Below are 21,991 nucleotides of genomic sequence, written 5' to 3'. Positions count from 1 at the left end.
ATTTGTAGAACACTCCACCCAAGAACATAATACACTTTTTTTTTTCAAGTTCCCATGAAACATTCTCAATGATGGACTATGTCCTGGGCCATAAAAAAAACCTAAACAGATTTAAAAGCATTGGATTTTTTTAATACAGAATCTTTTTTTCTGACCACAGTGTAGATAAAAGAAAGATAACAGGACAATCTCCCAATACTAGGAAACTAAAGAACACGCTTTTAAATAACTAATGGTGGAAGTCTCAGGGGAAAACTTAAAAATACATTGAACTGAAAATGAAAATATCACATCAAAATTTGTGGGAACAGCTAAAGCAGTGCTGAGAGGATAACTTATGACACTAAATATTTACATTTAAAGGGAGAAGAACACTCAAGTCAATAAGCTAAGCTTTCATCAGAAGCATTTAGAAAAAGAAGAGTAAAATAAACCAAAGCAAGCAGAAGGAAGGCAATAATAGAGATAAAAGCAGAAATCAATGAAACTGAAAACAGGACAATTATTAAAAAATAAAGAATCTAAAAACTGGTTACTTAAAAATAAAATCTACAAACCACTGAAAAGGTTAACAAAAAGAGAGAAGACACAAATTACCAATATCAGGAATGAAATGAGGTATCACTACAGACCCTGCAGACATCATAGGATCAGATGGGAATGTATGCATGCATACTGTATGATTCCATTTATGTAACATTCTTGAAATGACAATAATACAGAAATGGACAACAGATTAGTGACTGACAGGAATAAGTGATGAGCAGGCAGGAGGGTAGTAGATGTGGTTATAAAGGGGTAGCAGGAATGATCCTTCAGGTAATCAGTTGTTCTCTGTTTTGACCATCAATGTCAGTGTCCTTGTTGCGATATTGTACTGCTATTTTGTAAGATGTTACCTATTCCCAAGGGGAACTGGGTAAAGGGTATATAGTATCTCTTTGATCGTTTCTTACAATAGCATATGCATGTGCTTATCTCAAAATATAAGTTAAACAAAAAATTCATATAAAAAACTCTACAAGCAGACTTAACAATTGTTTCCTCTGGGGAAATGATGAAACAGCAATATTCCTTTCTTTTCTTCATTCATAAATGTGTTTTTGTGTCTAAAGCTAAAACAAATGGAGGATATTTTCTTGAAGTTTATTTAATTGAACCATTAATGTTAATAAAAGCATAGCTCTCTGTTATATTTTCTATTTGGATTTTTCTTCATCTTTGCTGCTATATCCTTCTCAAAAAGTATTCTTTAAAATAATCCACGAAGTTTAGAAATCAGCAAGAAAAAAAAGGAAATCTAGGAGAAGCATAATAAAATATTTTTTAAAAATAATATTAGATTTTAACATACTGTGGAATTGAGAAAAAGGAAGCAAATTATGTGACTATTTTGCAGCAAACTAAGCTTTGTATAGTTTTATTTATTTTTTGGTATTCATTGTATTCAGTTATAATGATTTTTCATATGTTAGGCATGAATTTATGAATACTCAAGGGTTTGAATATCTTTGGTTTTTATGATTCTTTTTGCTGTGTCATTCCTGAATTCACTGTTCTTTTGCTCTTGTTCTCCTCTTTCTTGTTTTTCCAAACTTTCAGATCAATATGCTTCTCAATTTTAAGGATGACAAAAGTGAATGTCCATGTCCTGAAGAAATCCGTGACCAACTCTTAGATTTTCATGAAGATTTGATGACACATTGTGGTAAAGTCTTCTTGACTTATAACTCTTATTAGATGTGTTATTTATTTATTTATTTATTTATTTATTTATTTATTTATTTATTGAGAAATAATTATATTGGGAAATAATTGACATACACCACTGTATAAGTTTAAGATGTACATTGTGATTGTTTGATTCACTCATATTGTGAAATGATTACCATAATAGGTTTGGCTAACATCCATCTTCTCATATAGATGCAATAAAAAGAAAAGAAAAGAAGAAGAAATAAAGGCAAAAACTTTTTCCTTGTCAAATACTCTTAGGATTTACCCTCTTAAAAGAACTTTCCTGTATATCATACAGCAGTGTTAGCTACAGTCATCATGCTGTATGTTGCACTCCTAGTACTTATTTAAAGTTTGTAACTTTTGACCACTTTCCTTCAATTCCCTTCTCCCTACTATCAAACTTCTGATGACAACTGTGATCACTTTTTCTCTGAGTTCGTTTGTTTTTAGTTTCCACATATAAGTGAGATCACACAGTATTACTCTTTTCTCTGACTTATTTCTCATAGCATAGTGCCTTCAAGTTCTGCCCGTGTTGTCACAGATAACAGTTCCTTGTTTTTTTGGCTAAATAATATTCCATTGTATGTATATGCCACAACTTCTTTATCCATTCATTTGTCGATGGACACTTAACTTGTTTCCATATCTTGGCTATCATAAATAATGCTGCTGTGAACATGACAATGTAGATACCTTTTTCAAGTTAGTGTTTTAATTTCCTTTGGCTGTTTTCCCAGAAGTGAATTACTGCGTCATATGGTAATTCTATTTTTAAATTTTTTTGAGGATCCTTTATACTATTTTATTTGTTTGTTTTTTGCTGTGTGTTTTGGATATTAAATCCTTATCAGATATGTAGTTTACTTACATTTTTTCCCCATTCCGTGGCTTATCTTTTCACTTTGTTAGTGGTTTCTTTTGTTTTTTATGGAAGCTGTTTAGTTTGATGTAGTCCCATATGTTTATTTTTGCTATGCTGCTTGTGGTTTAGGTGTCTTATCCAAAAAATCATTACCAAAATCCATATCAAGGAGCTTTGTCTTTACATTTTTTCTAAGAGTTTCATGATATCAAGTTGTACATTTAAGTCTTTTATCTATTTTTAGTCAGTTTTTATTAGTGGTTAAGATGTGGGTCCAGTTTCATTCCTTTAAATGTGAAGATCCAATCATCCCAGCACTGTTTACTGAAGACTATCTTTTCTCCATTGGGTATTCTTGGCTCCCTTGTCAACTATTAGTAGACCATATATACTTGGGTTTATTTCTGGGCTCTCAATTCTTTTCCATTTATCTATTGGTCCATTTTTATGGACCATCTGTTTTGCAGTACCATCTGTTTTGATGACTATAGCTTTACTAGATTAGCTTGTAATCAGGAAGTGTGATACTTCTTACTTTATTCTTTCTCAGGATTTCTTTGGCTATTAGGGAGACTTTGTGATTTCATATAAATTTTAGGAAGGTTTTTTCCTACTTCTTTAAAAAAATGCTATTGGAATTTTGATAGGGATTGCATTGAATCTATAGATAGCTTTTGATAATATTACCATTTTACAATATTAATTCTTTCAAAGCCATTAATAGAGGATGCCTTTCCATGTATTAGTATCCTCTTCTCTTCTTTTCACCAGTCTCTTGTAATTTTTAGGATAGAGATCTTTCACCTCCTTAGTTAAACTTATTTCTAAGTTTTGTATTGTTCTTGATGTTATTGTAAATGAGATCAATTTCTTAATTTCTTTTTCAGAAATTTCATTTTTAGTTTATAAAAATACTACATATTGTCGTATGTTAACTTCATGTCTTGCAACTTTATTGAATTCATTGATTAGGTTTAACAGTTTTTTGGTTGAGATTTTAGGATTTTATATGAATAAAATCATGTTGTCTGCAAATAGAGGGCATTTTTCTTCTTCCTTCTCAATTCAGGAACCTTGTATTTCTTTTTCTTGCTTGATAACTCTAGCTGGGACTTCCAGGAATGGTGAGAGAGTGGATGCCTTTGTCTTGTTCCTGATCTTTGAGGAAAATTTTTCAATCTTTCACCACTGGGAATGATATTAGCTGTGGGCTGATCATATATGGCCTTTGTATGTTGAGATATATTCCTTCTGTGCCTAATTTGTTAAGAATTTTTTCACGAATGGATGTTAAAATTTTTGAGTGCTTTTTCTAAAGTGCCTACTGAGATGACCATATGATTCTTTTCATTCATTCTGTTATTGTGGTGTGTCACATTGATTGGCTCACATATGTTGGACCATCCTAGCATCCCAGTGATAAATCTTGTTTGATCATGGTGAATGATCCTTTTAATATGCTGTTGAATTCAGTTTGCTGGTATTTTATTGAGAAATTTTGCATCTGTGTTCATCAGGGATAGTGGCCTGTGATTTTCTTTTCTAGTAGTGTCCTTTTGCATTTTTGGTATGAGGATAATGCTGTTCTACTAAAGTGATTTGGGGAGTGTTTCCTCCTCTTTGATTTGTTTGGAAGAGTTTGAGAAGAATTGGTGTAATTCTTCTTTAAATGTTTAGTAAAATTCACCAATAAAGCTTTACTTCATTGTGAGATTTTGATTATTGATTCACTCTCCTTACAAATAATTGGTCTAATCAGATTTTCCATTTTTTTCCTTGATAAGTCATATGTTTCTAAGAACTTTCCATTTCTTCTAGGTTGTCCAGTTTGTTTGCTTATAATGTTTATTGTAACCTTTTACAGTCCTTTGAATTTATGTGGTATTTTTCATTTTTTTATTTATAATGTCTCCTTTTTCATTTATAATGTTGTTGATTTGAGTCCTGTCTTTTTTCCCCTTGGTTAGGCTAACTAAAGGTTTGTCAATTTTTTTTTTCCAGAGAACTTAGTTTGGTTAATCTTTTATATTGTTTTTTAAATTTCTATTTCAATAATCTCTGCTCTAACCTTTCTTCTACTTTCGGGCTTTGTTCTTTTTTCCTAGTTTCTTAAGGTGTAGAGTTAGGTCATTTATTTGAGATCTTTCTTTCTTCTTAATGTAGGCATTTATTGCTGTGAACTTCCCTCTTAGAAGTGCTTTAGCTGCACCCGTTAATTCTGGCATGTTGTATTTCCAGTTTTGTTTGTCTCAATAAATTCTTTTATTTCCCATTAAATTTCTTCGTGGATTCCTTGGTTGTTAAAGAGAGTGTTGCTTAATTTCTCTGCATCTAAAAATTTTCCAGTTTTCCCATTGTCATTGATTTCTAGTTGCATGCCCTTGTGGTCAGAGAAGATTACTGGTATAATTTCAACCCTCTTGAATTTGCTAAGACTTGTTTTATGGCCTAAGACATATTCTATCCTAGAAAATGTTCCATGTGCACTTGAGAAGAATGTGTATTCTGCTGTTGCTTGATAGAATATTTATATATGTCTGTTAGGTCCATTTGGTCTACAGTGTTGTTAAAATCCACTCTTTCCTTATTGATTCTCTCCTGTATGATCTATTCATTAAGAGTGGGATACTAATGTCCCCAATTATTACTGTACTACTCCTTATTTCCCCTTTTAGTTTTTTTAGTTTTTGCTTTATATGATTAGGTACTCTGGTATTGGATGCATAAATATTTATAATTGTTATATCTTCTTGGTGTATTGATCCCTTTGTCATTATATAATGACCTTTGTCTCTTTTTAACATGTTTAAACTCTATTTTGTCTGATATAAGTATAGCTTCCCCTGTTGTTGTTGTTGTTTTGTTGTTGTTGTTGTTGTTGTGTTGTTTTGTTTGATTACCACTTGCTTGAAATGTCATATTTCATCCCTTTGCTCAGTCTTTGTGTGTCTTTAAGGCTAGTGTGGATCTCTTATTGGTTAGATCTTGTTTTTTTATTCAACTGTTCTATGTCTTATGGTTGGAGAATTTTATCCATTTATACTTAAAGTCATTATATTGATAAGTAAGGACTTACTATGCTATTTTGTTAATTTTTGTTTTGTTTTGTTTTGTTGTGTAGATCTGTTTTTCCTTGTTTCCTATCTTGCTGTATTTTGTGTGTGTATGTGTTGATATATTTGTTATGAGTATGCTTTGGCTTCTTTATTGTGTTCTTTTGTATAATTACCGCAAGATTTTCCCTTGTGGTTAACATGAGGTTTACATACAGTATCTTAAAGTTATAACAACCTATTTTAATTCATTTAAAAAAATTTAAACTAGAGTCATGAGTTATAAACCCCTATCACCATATTGCAGAATCTAACTTTGAGTATATGTTTATCATTACCAGTGAGATCTATACTACCTTTTTGTGTATTTACAATGTTAATTAGTGTTCTTCGACATCCATTCAAAGAACTTCCTCTGTCATTCCATGTAATGCACATCTGGTATGAATGAACTTCCTCACCCTCTGTTTGTTGGGAAAAGTCTCTATCCCTCCTCCCTTTTCTGAAGGACAGCTTCACTGGGTATAGAATTCTTGGTTGACAGTTACTTTCTTTCAATATTTTGAATATGTGATCTCATTCTCTCCTGTCTTGAAAAGTTTCTGGGGGTGTCTGGGTGGCTCAGTCGTTAAGTGTCTGCCTTCAGCTCAGGTCATGATCCATGGGTCCTGGGATTGAGCCCCATGTCAGGGAGCCTGTTTCTCCCTCTCCCACTCCCCCTGCTTGTGTTCCCTCTCTCGCTGTCTCTCTCTCTCTATTTCTGTCAAATAAATAAATAAAATCTTAAAAAAAAGTTTCTGATGAGAAATCTGCCAATAGTCTTATGGGAATTCCCTTTAATGTAACTTCTCTCTTTTCTCTTGCTCATTTTTAAAATTCCTTCTTTGCCTTTGCCTTTGCCTTTTGACATCTAATTATAATGTGTCTCAGTGTAGCCCTTTTCAAGTTCGGTACATTTTGGGAGTTATGGGCCTCATCGATCTGCATGTCCATTTCTCTCCCCAGGTTTGGGAAGTTCAGCCATAATTACTTTAAATATACTTTCTGTCCCTTTTTATTTCTTGTTGCCTTCTGGAATTCCCATAATCTGAATATTGTTTTTTTTCCATTGTGTCCCATAATCTCATAGGCCTTCCACACACTGCACGATTTTCATTGACCTATTCTTCTGGTTGTTGATTCTTTCTTCTGCATGGTTAAGTCTACTTTTGAAACTCTCAATTGAATTGTTCAGTTATTGTATTTTTCAACTCCAGGATTTCTGTTTGTTCATTTTGATTTACTATTTCCTTGTAAAACTTCTTGTTTTGTTTTGAACTATTTTCATAATATTGTTTAGTTGCCAAATGTGTATTTTTCATATATATATATATATATATATATATATATATATATATATATATATATATATATATATATATATATATATATATATATATATATATATATATATATATATATATATATATATATATATATATATATATATATATATATATATATATATATATATATATATATATATATATATATATATATATATATATATATATATATATATATATATATATATATATATATATATATATATATATATATATATATATATATATATATATATATATATATATATATATATATATATATATATATATATATATATATATATATATATATATATATATATATATATATATATATATATATATATATATATACACACACACACACACTGGTACAAAAGCTCATATATATGTAAATAGATTCATAAATATACTTGATGCCTGTTAGGAGTTCATGTAAGAATATTTATTATTCTTAATGGTTAACTGAACCTATTTGGGAAGTCATGACAGGTAGAGAGATCAGAAAGGCTTTAAGACTTGGAGCGCCTGGGTGGTTCAATCATTAAGTGTCTGTCTTCAGCTCAGGGCATGATCCCAGAGTTCTAGGATCAAGCCCTGTATCAGGCTCCCTGCTCCACTAGGAGCCTGCTTCTTCCTCTCCTACTTCCTCTGCTTGTGTTCCCTCTCTCGCTGGCTGTCTCTCTCTCTCTCTGTCAAATGAATAAATAGAATCTTTAAAAATATATGGGCAACTATATAAGAAAGGAAGGAAGGAAGGAAGGAAGGAAGGAAGGAAGAAAGAAAGAAAGAAAGAAAGAAAGAAAGAAAGAAAGAAAGAAAGAAAGAAAGAAAGAAAGACTTTAAGACCAATTAGGAGATAACCAAAATTTTATTTCTTTTCTCTCTTCTCCTTAGTGGTAGAGAATAGGAAGGGGAAATGGGGACTTGTAACCAGATGCTTTCAGCAGAGAGATGAGTGTTAGGTTGATTTAGTCTAAAGACATTTGATCACAAATAGTTGTATTTAAAGCAGTTGTGGGGCACTTTTTAGGATTGGCTTAGTAAATGCAGCATGTAGCTTTTGAAATTAATTAATGTCTAAGGAAATCCTTTGTTAAGTTTATGTCAGTAGCCCAAATTTATTAAGGGAGAGTCCCCCTCCTTTTGCTCTAAGAACTTTTAAACTAGAATTTATTTGATGTTCTCAATTTGTGGTTGTTTTCCCTTTAAGCAGTGATATGGACAAAGTGTTCCAGTGAAAGAAAATGAATTAACCATCTCTTAAGTGATGTGTAGCACCAATTGCATTATTTTTATTTTATTTTAATGAAGAGAATATAAGCATCATCTTGCATATTAATTCAGCTTATGAATAGAGAGCCACTAAACGAGTGCCAGAAAGTTATATTATCTACTATAAATAAAGGGGTACTCTAAAATGGTAGTATTATTGCTTCAGACATAAAGCATTCTCTGGTTTACAATACTTAATTATGCCTGCTGTCTCTTCTCTCAATTTATTAAAATGACACTGTGATTATTAGAGGCAAATGAGGAGGCTGAAAGTCTGGTAGGGTTTTTTTGCAGGTAAAACTGTAGGTCTAGGAAGATAGCAGCTAAAGGCAGACATGCCTCAGGGTCAGCCTAAGGGTCAGACCAAATAGCAGAATTGATCTTGGCTCCTAAGAGCATCTTTTTGCTGTCTGCTTAGTTTTATATTTTGTGTTGGCTACTAATAGCCCTGGGCCCATTGGAACAGGGGAGAAAGTGAAAGGAGGACAAGAGGCCAGTGAGTGGATTTTACCCAAGAGCTAGCGAGCAGGAGTGCTTTACTCAGTGTTGTCAAATGTTTTGGACCATGGCAGCATTGCTTTAAGCTATGAATGGCAAAGGTTGCAAAACCAGAGAATTATTTCTCCTAAATGTATTTTTCTTTCTCTTTGCTTTTCTCATGCTAGGAATTGAGCTGGATGAAGATGGGTCTTTAGATGGAAACAGTGACTTAACAATTCGAGGACGCCTGCTGTCCCTGGTAGAAAAGGTGACATACCTGAAGAAGAAACAAGCTGAGAAACCAGTTGAGAGTGACTCCAAGAAGTCCTGTAAGCAGTACGGAAGGGTGCTGGCAAAGTGATTCTGTGACATTTATTCATCCTTTGAACTAACATCATAGTAGATGAGCCAGTGAGAACATTGAGTTGGAAGCTTCCAAGAATCAGATTCTTAAGTAGACGCCTATGCCTGCCAGAAGTAGACAGCTGCATCCAACTGTGCTTGTAGGAAAAGATTGAGAGGTAGCAATATTTATAAGGGTGGGTGGGCTCTCCAGAGCACTACTAATTTAGATATTTGATCAGACTATCAAGAGGAAGTACAAAGGGAGTAATTTAGCTTTCCTGTCTAAATATTATGCCATTGGCTTTCAAATATTCTTGTACTATATTTTGGTTCTGAGATATTTTCTCAACCGTTATGCATTTCTGGTTCATTTTTATCCTATTTAACTGAAGAGTAACAGCTGATACTGTGAAAACAAGCACTGGGACAATGAGTCTCAGATGTGGCACTCATCTAGAAGGGGTTCAAGTAATAGGTTGGTGAGATCCGTCTTACTACCTTACACCTCAGTCCCCATTCATTCTATGATGCAGCACTGGTTTAGGAACAGTTTTTACTGAAAGAAGAAAAATCAACTCATGAAAAATTTTAGGGTTGTTTTTTTTTGGCACTAACTTAAAATGGAAACTCTTTATCCTTACGATGACCTCTAAATTTATTCTTTAGTATCACAGTCAAATTTATTTGAATCAAGTCCTCTTCAAAATGAAAGTTCAAGGTTTCATATGAACCACTTTTTGTTACCATCAGGTTTATGATTTTGACCTATTAGAAATGTCAGCATGGTTTTGAGGCATGCGCAAGTATACTGGCATTTTATCTGCATTTTGGGTTCGGTTAAAATTGGTTGTTTTTGTTTGTGCTTAAATAATGTATAGATTAAGGCAGGGATGAAAATCTGCCAATGTATCAATGATAGGAATTAGTACCTCATTACGTACATGTTGATCACATCAACCCTACTTAGCTTTGATAATTTTGCTATTTATTTTAGGGGTTTGGAAGTTCTGTTGCTTTTATGCATACTACACTGCATGTCACATTGCAAGTAATCTATGTGTAGAATAGTTTTTCACTTTAATACAGCTTCACAATCAAAACATTTTAAGTGACAATTAAGGATCCAAATTATAGTAAAAGTATAATTATGTGAGGTCACTTTTGCAAATGGCTCAAATGAGGAGACAGAAAAGTAGATAATTCCTTGGATGCCCATGACTGACTTTATAAGGATATATGATGTCAAATCTTCTGGGCAGAAAAGAATGGAACAAAGAAAATAAAAGTAAAATAATAGGACAACTTATATTGGTTGCCCTATGGATTGCCAGCAGTAGTTTTGAAAAAGTAGCTATAAATTCTGAACAGCTTAAATTCCTTAATAAGAGTAGTTTTTAAGGAAAAGCTTGTATATATTTATCCTTGCATGTTCATAACTCATTTTTATTGATATATAAAATGTTTAAATTAAGCTTGTTTACCAATTCTGGTATAAATATAGATATTAGTTTGGGACTATGAGAGGCACAGTTGAAATGCCCAACTAATTTGCCTTTTCTTATTATTTTCCTTTTAAAAAAAATCCATAATGACTTTGCAGCCACTCTTCAGCAGTTGATTTCTGAGACCATGGTCCGATGGGCACAAGAGTCTGTCATTGAAGACCCTGAATTGGTGAGGGCCATGTTTGTGTTGCTCCATCGGCAGTATGATGGCATTGGTGGTCTGGTCCGGGCTCTGCCAAAGACCTACACTATCAATGGTGTCTCCGTGGAGGATACCATCAACCTGCTGGCATCTCTTGGTCAGATTCGTTCTCTGCTGAGTGTAAGAATGGGCAAAGAAGAAGAGAAGCTTATGATTCGTGGATTAGGGTAATTTATTTGACTATTACAACCTTTGTCTTATACATGTCTTCTCTCTACTTATTTATCCCAGTAGTTGCACCGTAGGTGTATTAGTACAAATCCACTAATTCAATTACAGGCATGCCTCATTTTATTGTTCCTTGCTTTATTGCACTTCGCAGATAGTGTGTTTTTACAAATTGAAGGTTTGTGACTACCTTGCATTGAGCAAGTCTATCGGCACCACTTTTTTAATGGCATTTGCTCACTTTGTGTCTCTATGAGTCACATGTTAGCAATTCTCACAGTATTTCCAACTTTTTATTATTATCATAACTGTTATGGTGACCTGTGATCAATGGTTATGACTCACTGAACATTCGGGAGATGGTTAGCACTTTTAGTAATAAAGTATTTTTTAATTAAGGTATGTACCTTGATTTTTCAAACATAATACTGTTACACTCTTAGTAGACTATATAGTCTATTGTAAACATAACTTTTCTATGAACTGGAAAACCAAAAAAAAAATTATTTGATTTGCTTTATTGCAATATTTGCTTTATTACCGTGAGCTGGAACCAAATCTGCCATTTTTGTGAGGCATACCTGTATATGATTATTAAATGAGATTGTTGCTTTTCTAGACATTATGTTTTAAAGCTAAATAGAAAAGATGCTCACCAGCAAAACATGACTAATTTTGCAACTAGATGCTAAGGTGGCTATGATATGCAGCACACATTTTAGAGGTTTGTAAAATTAATTTTTCAGTAATGTACAATCATATATAAAAATACAGGTTAATAAAAACACATTAAAGTCCATGCAGAGACAAACACTCACCAGCAGGAAATGATAAGGAATTGTGTCTATATCAACTGGGCCTTGAAAAAAGAATGGGGAAAACAATGCAATTCTTTTGATAGTTCAATGTCATAGGTGTGCCTCATGTGAATTTGGGAATTAATGTTTATATCACATATGTAGTCTACGGATTCCCAAACCGAGAACATAACAATTGGCCCTGGAGGTATACTTTCTCAACTCAACTCACTGGGAAATCTTGGGGGAAAAAACTAAATACTACCAATGGTTAGCTTGCAGTCAAAATTGCAAAGCACATAAGGGAACAATCCTCCATAAGCAAGGATCTGCAGATACAATAAGAGTGGGGTCAGAACACCTGTTTCCAAAACTTCAGATAATACAATACCAGAAAGAGAAAATAAGTTACTATATTTAAAATGGTTAAAAATACAAAGGAATAAATCAGTTCTCCAAAAATAAGGTGTGGAGAAAAGTCCACGAAGATTTGTAAAAGATCCAAATAGTTTCTAGAAATGAAAAATATAATAAATGACATTAAAAAACCATGAATTAAACAAACTGGATGAGGTATAGCTGAAGAGAAAATTAATAAGTTGGATCATAGATCTGACAAAATTACTTAGTACTGTAGCACTGAGAGGTAAAGGTAAGTAAATTTGAAAGAGCAGTTACGAGACCTAAGGGATAATATAAGGCGGCCCAGAATACGGTAAACAGGATTTCTGGAAAAGACAGAATAGATGATTTATGGAATGGGAATATTTCAAGAGCTGTTGTCTTGAGATTTCCACAGTTGATAAAGAGCATGAATTCACAAAATATCCCAAAGCACAAGTACTTCCACATCCTCACCTGGATAGGCTGGCGAAACTGGAATAAAACCAGTGATAAATAGGCTATTTTAAAAGCAAGTTGAAAGAAAAGCTGGAATACTGACAAAACCAACCAACAAACAAACAAACCAACAAAACAAAACAAAACAAAAACTAACAGTATATGGAATTCTCAATGGCAAAACTAGACATCATTCCTCAATGGAATACCACACTCACAAATTCTCATGGAAAATAACCATCAATTTAGAATGTGTTACTCAACTGAGAATGCCCCACCATGACCTTGTGCTTCATGGAGATTTGGAGATGAGGATTTATATCCCATATTTAAGAGTGAGGGCAAAACAAAGATATTTCAGAACATTTACTTACAGTCCATTGAAAGACCTTCTAAAGGCTGTACATTAAAGATAATGGAATTCAGAGAGAAAGAATGGGAAGCAGAAGTTTTAGTAATTGCATTATTGGCACATATGTGCAGTAATCTAGGAATCATTCATGAGCTTGCGTAGTTTGGGAATATGAAAATAGAAGAACAATGGAAGCTTAAATTAAGCTTTATGATGTCTGCAGGAAAAAAATACCAAAATATAAGGATGTAGAAATCAAATATAAAATGTTGAAATGTGAGATACAATACAAATATTCTGCCAAAAAAGTTGATCTAGTTACATAAATATTAGATAAAGAAGAGAGAATGAAAGAAAGAGAATGAAAGTAACTATTGACATGGATAAAAAAGGATGTAAAGAAACAGTAAAAAGGTTTAAGAAACCTAGAGTTGGCTCTTCAAAAAACTAATGGAATAGAATAACCACCGTTTTCTTTGGTCTAAAAAATAATCCTGTGGGTAAAAAACAAACAATAGAAAGACTCAGTTTGTGTAGTATTATTTATGTACATTCTAAATTCAGAACACAATACTATGTATTGCCCTTGGACCTATTAGGTGTTTGAAATCATTATAATAAGCCTGAAGGTTATATTCCAAAATCGTTATCATATTGCACACTAAAAATAAATATACCAACAGAACAAAATAAGGAGAACAGAAAAGCTTAAACAACAAAAGCAGATTTGGATGTCTTTATAATTGTGTGAGCATGAATCTTTTTTTTGGATACTAATACTTCAGTCTAACCAAAAAGGGCCTCACATAAGTGATCTTAACCAAATGAGAAAGGAAGCCTTCCAGGAAACGCAGGGCACTTCTCAAATGAATATATAACAGTAATATGTGCTGTTAACAAGTAACTCACTCAAGTGATAAAACTTAAAATGATTTTAAACAAAATAAAAAGTAATGGTTTTGTGGTATTAGAAATATTTCTCAAAGGACACATTTAATAAGTGACAAGCTGCCTACCAGGTGGTAGAATTAGAAATCCACTTAATTTACCTGGAACTAAAGACAAACAAGACTTTTTCAATACAATATTGTCCAAAGTTGGGTCATACAAAAGGATTTGAAATAATGAAAGAACAAATCCTGTGATTACAACTGTGGTTTGAATATTGAAGGTTCTCCTACTACATATGTTGTTGTCTTATGTGAAGGAAAAGGAGGCCTTCCTTCATTCGTTCTTGAACAAAATAGATCAGCCCTATTTTAGTCCTCAGCCCCCATGTCATTTTTTTGAGTTGTGCTATCTAAAAACTCTTGTTATTAAAGCAAAGCTAAATTCAATTAAAAGCAAAAAACTAAAACTAAAAAAAAAAGAAGAAGAAGAAATCATCATACAAGAATCATACTGTTTGACCATTTTGCTATACCTGGAGTAACTAAAAGTTAGCATATAACCAAATGAAGAGGTGAGTCAACCAAGGAGATGAGAGCTGCAGGGAAAGTTTGTTTTCCTGCAGGCTGTGCATTATAATCTTCTTGTTAAAGCTGTGACAGGAAGTGTTTTGTAGAAAAAAACTCTCATATTGATTTGATTTACGTTTGAATAAAAATCAGCAGAGTTATTTATTTTTAATGACTACTGAGCATTAATATCCTTAGGAATACCTTTACATACATAGTATAACATGTAATGAAATAATGATAATATGAAACATTTTGGGTATCATCTGCTGCTGGTTTTTCAAATCAAATGTGTATTTTAATTTGTTGCATTACTTGTACCTGGACTTGATGTGTATTCAGTTTCTCTTTGAGAATATGAGTCCTTTACAAGCAGTTCTCTGGAAAGATAACACAAATGTAGTAAGAAATAATACTACTGTTATTAATCATACAAATACTGAATGTGGTGCTAAAATATCCTACATGAAAAGCAGATACTTATATATTAAAAATTTACATAGGAATTTTCATAGAATATGGTATAACAGCGATTCATATTTCTATGCTAAAGAAGATTGAACAGATATTTGGATTACATAAAATTAGGAATGATAAGTGTCCACAAATATATTTCATATAGATGAATGTTTACATATGTAGTACATTTCTTGTAACTGAAAAGAACAGATAACTTGTATACTATTTTTGAGAGGCTATCAATATTTTTTGAGGAGAACTCAATTAATTGTTCTTACTAACTTTTGTTTTTATTCACTTTAATCATGATTGCATGTACTTTTCTGTTCATGCCAGTAATTATTTCAAAGATATTTATCAGGGCCTCAGATAAATTTTCATTTAAATTTTTCTCTGCCCTCCGTGCTTCTCCCCACCAAACCTATATTGTCCTTTCTAGGGATATCATGAATAATAAAGTGTTTTACCAGCACCCTAATCTCATGAGGGCCCTTGGGATGCATGAGACGGTGATGGAGGTCATGGTGAATGTCCTTGGAGGTGGAGAGTCCAAGGTAAAGGAAAACCTTTGATTATTAAGATGCCAATGAATATGACTCCTGGAGTACATGCACTGAATATTCTTAATGAGGATTTCTTTAAATCCTCTTAGGAGGGCTGTTTTTAAAGAACACCTTATGCAAAAAAAGAAAAAAACAAAGCAAAGCAAACCTTATAGATTGAGAATTGGATATGCTATTAGTTATTTTTTCCTTTGATATTTATAATAATTTCTGTCTTACGCTGTGTAATTGGCTGTCTCCTAAACTTTTCCTATTTAGTGGTTAGTTAGAAACTTTAAACATTAATACTATACTATTTTTAAATTCTTAATTATATATTAACATCCATCACATTAAAAGACCAAAACACAAACATGTTCTTCAGACCTAGATATTCCCCTTGATTTAGATGGCAGTTGGTTTCACTCAAGTCCTGATCCCGGCCAAAATTTGAAGATGATGTTCTGGAGCATTTGTTTTAAGACATAAAGTGAATTTTTTAACTGATTTAAAGTTGAAGTAAAGTGAAACCTTTCAAACTTTCAGACCTGCAAAACCAAGTGAATAGAGTAATATAACAATTTCATATGAATCAGTATAATTTTATGATCTATGATGTCCAAAACATTTCACTATTTTTTGAAATTTTAAGATGTATTTTTCAAAATATGGAAGAGTTCATATTTCTTTTTTTTTTAATTTTATTATGTTAGTCACCATACAGTACATAATACATCATTAGTTTTTGACGTAGTGTTCCATGATTCATTGTTTGTGTGTAACACCCAGTGCTCCATGCAATATGTGCCCTCCTTAATGCCCGGTTTACCAGTTAGACAGACTTATAAAGATATTTATAAAATATTCTGTTAAGGAGGGATTCCAGGGATCATCTGGGGTATCCTAGAATAAGATTAGATGCTTAGGGGAGATGTATTTGATGGGGTCTAGCATGCAGGCCTTCTGGTCAGGGTGCTTATCATAGCACACAAGTCGTGTGCAAATCAGGAAAGGTGTGACTCCTAGAATCTTAAAAACAACAACATTTATGATAGGAATGCCCTAATGTGGTTTCAGGTATGAAATACAGTATTTCTTACAAAGGGTCTCATTGAACTTTTCCTCTCTTACCTAAATTAAGTATTAGTATCCATTTTATTCCAGTTTTACAGAACTGACTCAATGAGACTAAATATTCTCCCAAGGAAGCACAGCTAATAGTGTTAGTCAGGAGTCACAACCCAGTCTGCCTGATTGCTAAATCAGATTTATGCCACTAGAGATTCAGGGCTGTAGATTAGTTCAGATCACCCCCTTGATGGTAATGAGGTTTCTGAATTAATGCCGGGCTTGATTTTCAGTGGCTCAAGGACTAGATGAGTTGAAATATAGACAATTGAAGGTCTTTGGTATCTGAGGCTTGGCAGACATGGTCCCACATGGATTGACGAGGTGATTGGACCTCAACTTCTGAACTTAGTTTTCTGAAGACCATTTGCTCTCCCAGCTAACTGTATGCTCTTTATGTAGGAAATCACTTTTCCCAAGATGGTGGCCAACTGTTGCCGTTTCCTTTGTTACTTCTGTCGTATAAGTAGGCAGAATCAAAAAGCTATGTTTGATCATCTCAGCTATTTATTGGAGAATAGCAGTGTTGGCCTTGGTAAGTAAATTATGGCTTTTATTTACTCTTTAAGATAAAAAGAGTATACATACTACGTTCAATTTTAAACTTTAATGCAAAGTAATTTTAGATTAATGTAGTATGTGGTGTATTTAGAAATGAAATTTTAAGGGACAGTGTGTTTTTATATGGAATTTGTAGTTGTAGCACAATCCAGGCTTTGTCTCATCTTCGTTTGAATTAACAGCCTCACCAGCTATGAGGGGCTCAACACCACTGGATGTGGCAGCTGCCTCGGTGATGGATAATAACGAACTGGCCTTAGCACTGCGTGAGCCAGATTTGGAAAAGGTAAGCAGCATGCTTGCCCCTTGTGTTTGTGTGAGTTATGCTTGCTTATAGTTGTTTCTCAAGATTATTGATGACGTATAACCATAATAGAGTTATAATTATATTGACACAATTATAATGTATCTTATATATTATAAATGTGTTACATATATTACATAGAACATATAATTGTAAATTACAAAGAACAAGAAATTTGAGATGAAGTGTTTCCTCTGACCACATAAATTTGTCTCTGGAAAGGGAATCAACTTTTCTATCTGTATTCTTGTGGGTTTCTCTCCTTTCATGGTATCTGTTGTTACTTTTACTTTAGTCATACGGTTTAAATTTTTTCAGAGGTTGTTTTAACATCTCAAAGTACATTTTGTATCATGTAGACATATATTCCAATGCAAGGCATCACTAACATACTATGACTCTGTGCTCTAACTAGGCATACATGTTTGCTGGAACATAGATAAATTTCCCCTGTGTTATCATCATGATTGCATTCTAAGTGGTCTTCCTGATCCTTCCCTGCTCCCCTACTTAGCAGCTGGAATGAACCTCTTACAAATATAGTATTAATCCTGTGTCCACAACTCTTCCAGAGATTTCCGATCCCACTTCAAGTAAAAGCTAAAGGCATTGTGATGGCTTCTAACCCATCTGATTTCACATATCCCTCTTATTACCTGCTGTTCTGATCTTTTCTATTTGCTCCAGGCACACTGGTCTCCTTGCTCTTGCGGGAGCTTGCCAGGTACGCTCCTGCCTCAGGGACTTCGTGCTTGCTGTTCCTTCCATCTGCAATATTCTTTCGTCAGATGTCTTCATGGCTCTTTTCCTGATGTCCTTCCAGTCATTGATCCAAGTCACATTTTGTTAGCTCTTCATGTCCGTGCCATTTAAAATTGAAACCTCTTCTCTGTTTACTGTCTTGTCTTCTTTGCTGCTTTATTTTCCAACAGTTGAAAAAATATATTTGTGTATTATAGATGGAAATACACATTTTCATATTATTATGTAACATCTATACATTTAAGTATTTTTAAAAATCAACTCCCTGTCATAACATAAGGCCAGTGAGTTCAGGGCATGTTTTTTCTCTATTGTTCACTACTCTGTCCCAGTCTTCGAGAACAGCATTGGCATTGGATAGGTAATCAATGCATAGCTATTGAAGGCAAGAGAAAGTGAGCTCTTTCCCAAACCCTTTTGACTTGCCGGTCATGGATCACAAAGCTTTGTATCTTCGACTAATCTCAGGAGCATTTTTTCTCATATATATTTGAAAATCTTTTTATCTATTTACTGAAATATGGCTGATATTTAAGAAGTTGACAACACCAAACATTTTGGAGGACGTGGAGCAACTGAACTGTTGAGATGAAAAATGGTAGCGTCATGGGGCGCCTAGGTGGCGCACTTGTTAAGCGTCTGCCTTGGGCTCAGGGCGTGACCCCGGCGTTCTGGGATCCAGCCCCGCATCGGGCTCCTCCGCTGGAGCCTGCTTCTTCCTCTGCCACTCCCCCTGCTTGTGTTCCCTCTCTCGCTGGCTGTCTCTCTCTCTGTCAAATAAATAAATAAAATCTTAAAAAAAAAAAAAGAAAAATGGTAGAGTCAGTTTGCAAAGCAGGTCGGCAGGTTCTTAACAAATTTAACTTAAATTCTTCTTTTTTTTTTTGAGAGAGAGAGCATACTGGGAGAGGGCAGAGGGAGGGGAGAGAGAGAATCCTAAGCAGACTCCATGCTCAATGCAGAGCCTGATGCAGGAAGGGCTTGTTCTCACAACCCTGAGATCATGACCCAAGCCGAGATCAAGAGTGGGACGCTTAACTGGCTGAGCCATACAGGTGCCCCAACTTAATAAATTCTTAGCCAATAAGTTTCTTCACAAAACACATACCTATCATAAACATATACCTCGCCTTCCCACTTGGAGATACTTCCTCAATTGAAATAGGAATGTGTGTCCACACAAAGACCTGTATGTGAATGTTGGTAACAACGTTATTCATCTTAGCCAAAAACTGGGGACAATTCAAATGTCTATCAACTCATGAACGGATAAGGAAATATGGGCTATTTCCATGGGCAGTGGAGTGCTGTTATTCAGTAAGAAGGAACGGCGTACTACATGGGGTACAATGTGAATGAATCTCAGAATCATTATTCTGAGTGAAAGAAGCCAGCGTAAAAAGAGATATACGGGATGATTGCACATATAAATGTTGTAGAATGCACAAGCTAATTTTTAGTGTTACAAAGCAGCTTGTTAAGGCCTTCGCATGCAGGGGGGGACGGATGGGGCCTGAGGAGTGATGGAAATATTCTGCATCTTGGCTGCGGTGTTTTTACAGATGTATAAATCTCTCAGAGCTCACTGAATTTGTACTTTAATTTTTTATTTCTTTTTTAGAGAAAGAGAGCACGCATGTGCATGCACAAGTGGGGTGGGGGGGAGGGCCAGAAGGAGAGGGAGAAAGAGAAAAACTTATTCAGGTTCCACACTCAGTGCAGAGCGCTTTGTGGGGTTCAGTTTCACAACACTGGGATCATGACCTGAGCTGAAATCAAGAGTCAAATGCTTAACCTAAGACTGAGCCACCCAGGGACCCCAATTTATATTTTAAATTGATGAGTTTATTGTACATAAATTATTCTTAAAGTTGGTACAAAATATTTTTAGCTATATTACTTGTTTTTAAAGCCGGCTTAGCTTGAGCTGGTGTAACTTGATTGGTAAGTTGCTTGTTTAACAATCTACTACCGTTGATAATAACTTAGGGATTTCTTTTAAAACTGGATCAGTTATGAAATATTGTCAAGGATCAACACTCACATAAAACAATAATTTAAAAGGCAAAGACAGGCAGAAAATTTAATGTGTTAAATTCAGTGATACTTAAAGGTAGTTAATACTACCCGAAATTTTATAGACTGTGAAATCATGGCACAAAATGATCCAGTAAGTCATGCAGGACAGATTTGAGCCCAAGGATATTTGAATCTAAGCTTAGTTTTTTCTATTTCTCTATGTGTTTTCTCAAATATATCCCCCCTCCACATTAAATTGATATCATTTTGGAAGTAAATTCACTTCTCTGAAATATTACTGTATCTCAGATGGGTCTTTCAGTATCTCAGATGGATTTAGGCTTTACACTGGGTCAGAGGTCTTTAGATGCTTTTGAAGTCTATCAAATGCCATGGTGTTTATAGTACGTGTTTTGTTTTTGTTTTTATGTAAGCTCTACACCCAGTATGGGCTTCAGTCTCATGACCCTGAGATCAAGACTGGCATGCTTTCCTGACAGAGCCAGCCAGGCACCCCAAATATCATGACATTTATAGATAGAAGTTTCAAATTAAATGATATGAAACTTAGGAATATTTTTCTTTCATAGAGTTGGTTCATAAATACTTTTATTGTGATAGCACTTTGTTACGGTTCGTAAATATTCCTTAACTCTAAGGTTTTACTACAGGGAGTTCATGTGGATCGTCATGGGATTAAGAAGAACTTGCAGAACCGCATGCATTTTAAACCGACCTATAAGGATATCACTTATCATGTGTAGTGCTCGCATCTAATGACTCCTCACTCACGGGATAACACTTTTGCTTGTCATCTTGTTTGTAGGTAGTTCGATATTTGGCTGGTTGTGGACTGCAGAGCTGCCAGATGCTGGTGTCTAAGGGTTATCCAGACATTGGATGGAATCCAGTTGAAGGAGAGAGATATCTTGACTTTCTCCGATTTGCTGTCTTCTGTAATGGTAGGACTGATCGCTTGGGGTCTTTCTGGTCATGATTAAAACTGCATAAAAATAGATACATTAAAAATGGTATATCCCAGCATTTTCATGAAGTAATTAGAAAAAAAATTGAATATTTAATAATCAGTACTATTTTTTACAGTAACAATTTAATTTCTGATATGTGCTTCAGTAGTGATGCTTTACCTTTACTATTAAATTAAAATTTTTAGGCAGTTACAAATTCTTGTAAATTTTTATAATTGAGTTCTAATAATAGGTGGGCTTATGGCTTCATTTCCTATAACAAATTAACAAAAATGAATTTTTTCTGCCCCTATACTGCTTTTCTTTACTTTGAAAATTTTAAGTACAAAAGAAGAAACTTACTGTGTCTTGTGCACATAAAACTAGTGATTCGAATTGAATTTTAACTTTATTACTAACTGTGTTCTTTGGTTTTAGTTGTTATACTAATTCATTTATATTTAAAGAAATTATGTGTTTGCTCAGAACATCCACATAACCAATGTTTGTTTACTCTTGTTCCTCCTTTGATTTTAGGGGAGAGTGTGGAAGAGAACGCTAATGTCGTGGTGAGGTTGCTTATCCGGAGGCCCGAGTGTTTTGGTCCTGCTTTGAGAGGGGAAGGTGGGAACGGTCTGCTCGCAGCCATGGAGGAAGCCATAAAGATAGCTGAGGATCCTTCTCGAGATGGTCCCTCACCAACTAGCGGATCCAGTAAAACACTGTAGGTCTAATATACACACTGTCATTTAAGAGTAATTCATATTCCTTGACTGGAAATTTTACAAAATATGATTTGCCTACT

General features: G+C 34.1%; 1 protein-coding gene across 1 annotated transcript in view; it reads left to right on the top strand.

The window, feature by feature from the left end:
- RYR2 (ryanodine receptor 2) overlaps positions 1-21,991 on the top strand; it is a 528,108-nt gene that overhangs the window by 326,271 nt on the left and 179,846 nt on the right. Inside the window, exons 39-46 of the mRNA XM_008689669.1 lie at positions 1,603-1,708; positions 8,963-9,106; positions 10,723-10,996; positions 15,342-15,456; positions 16,975-17,107; positions 17,316-17,419; positions 21,045-21,180; positions 21,724-21,910. Coding sequence (XP_008687891.1) covers positions 1,603-1,708; positions 8,963-9,106; positions 10,723-10,996; positions 15,342-15,456; positions 16,975-17,107; positions 17,316-17,419; positions 21,045-21,180; positions 21,724-21,910 — 1,199 coding nt within the window. The remainder of the gene's footprint in view (positions 1-1,602; positions 1,709-8,962; positions 9,107-10,722; positions 10,997-15,341; positions 15,457-16,974; positions 17,108-17,315; positions 17,420-21,044; positions 21,181-21,723; positions 21,911-21,991) is intronic.

This window comes from Ursus maritimus, unplaced genomic scaffold (genome assembly GCF_017311325.1).
Source record: "Ursus maritimus isolate PB19 unplaced genomic scaffold, ASM1731132v1 scaffold_7, whole genome shotgun sequence".
In the NCBI taxonomy this organism is placed as follows: domain Eukaryota; kingdom Metazoa; phylum Chordata; class Mammalia; order Carnivora; family Ursidae; genus Ursus; species Ursus maritimus.
Note: the sequence above shows the minus strand (reverse complement) of the source record. Positions and strands in the feature narration are given on the sequence as shown.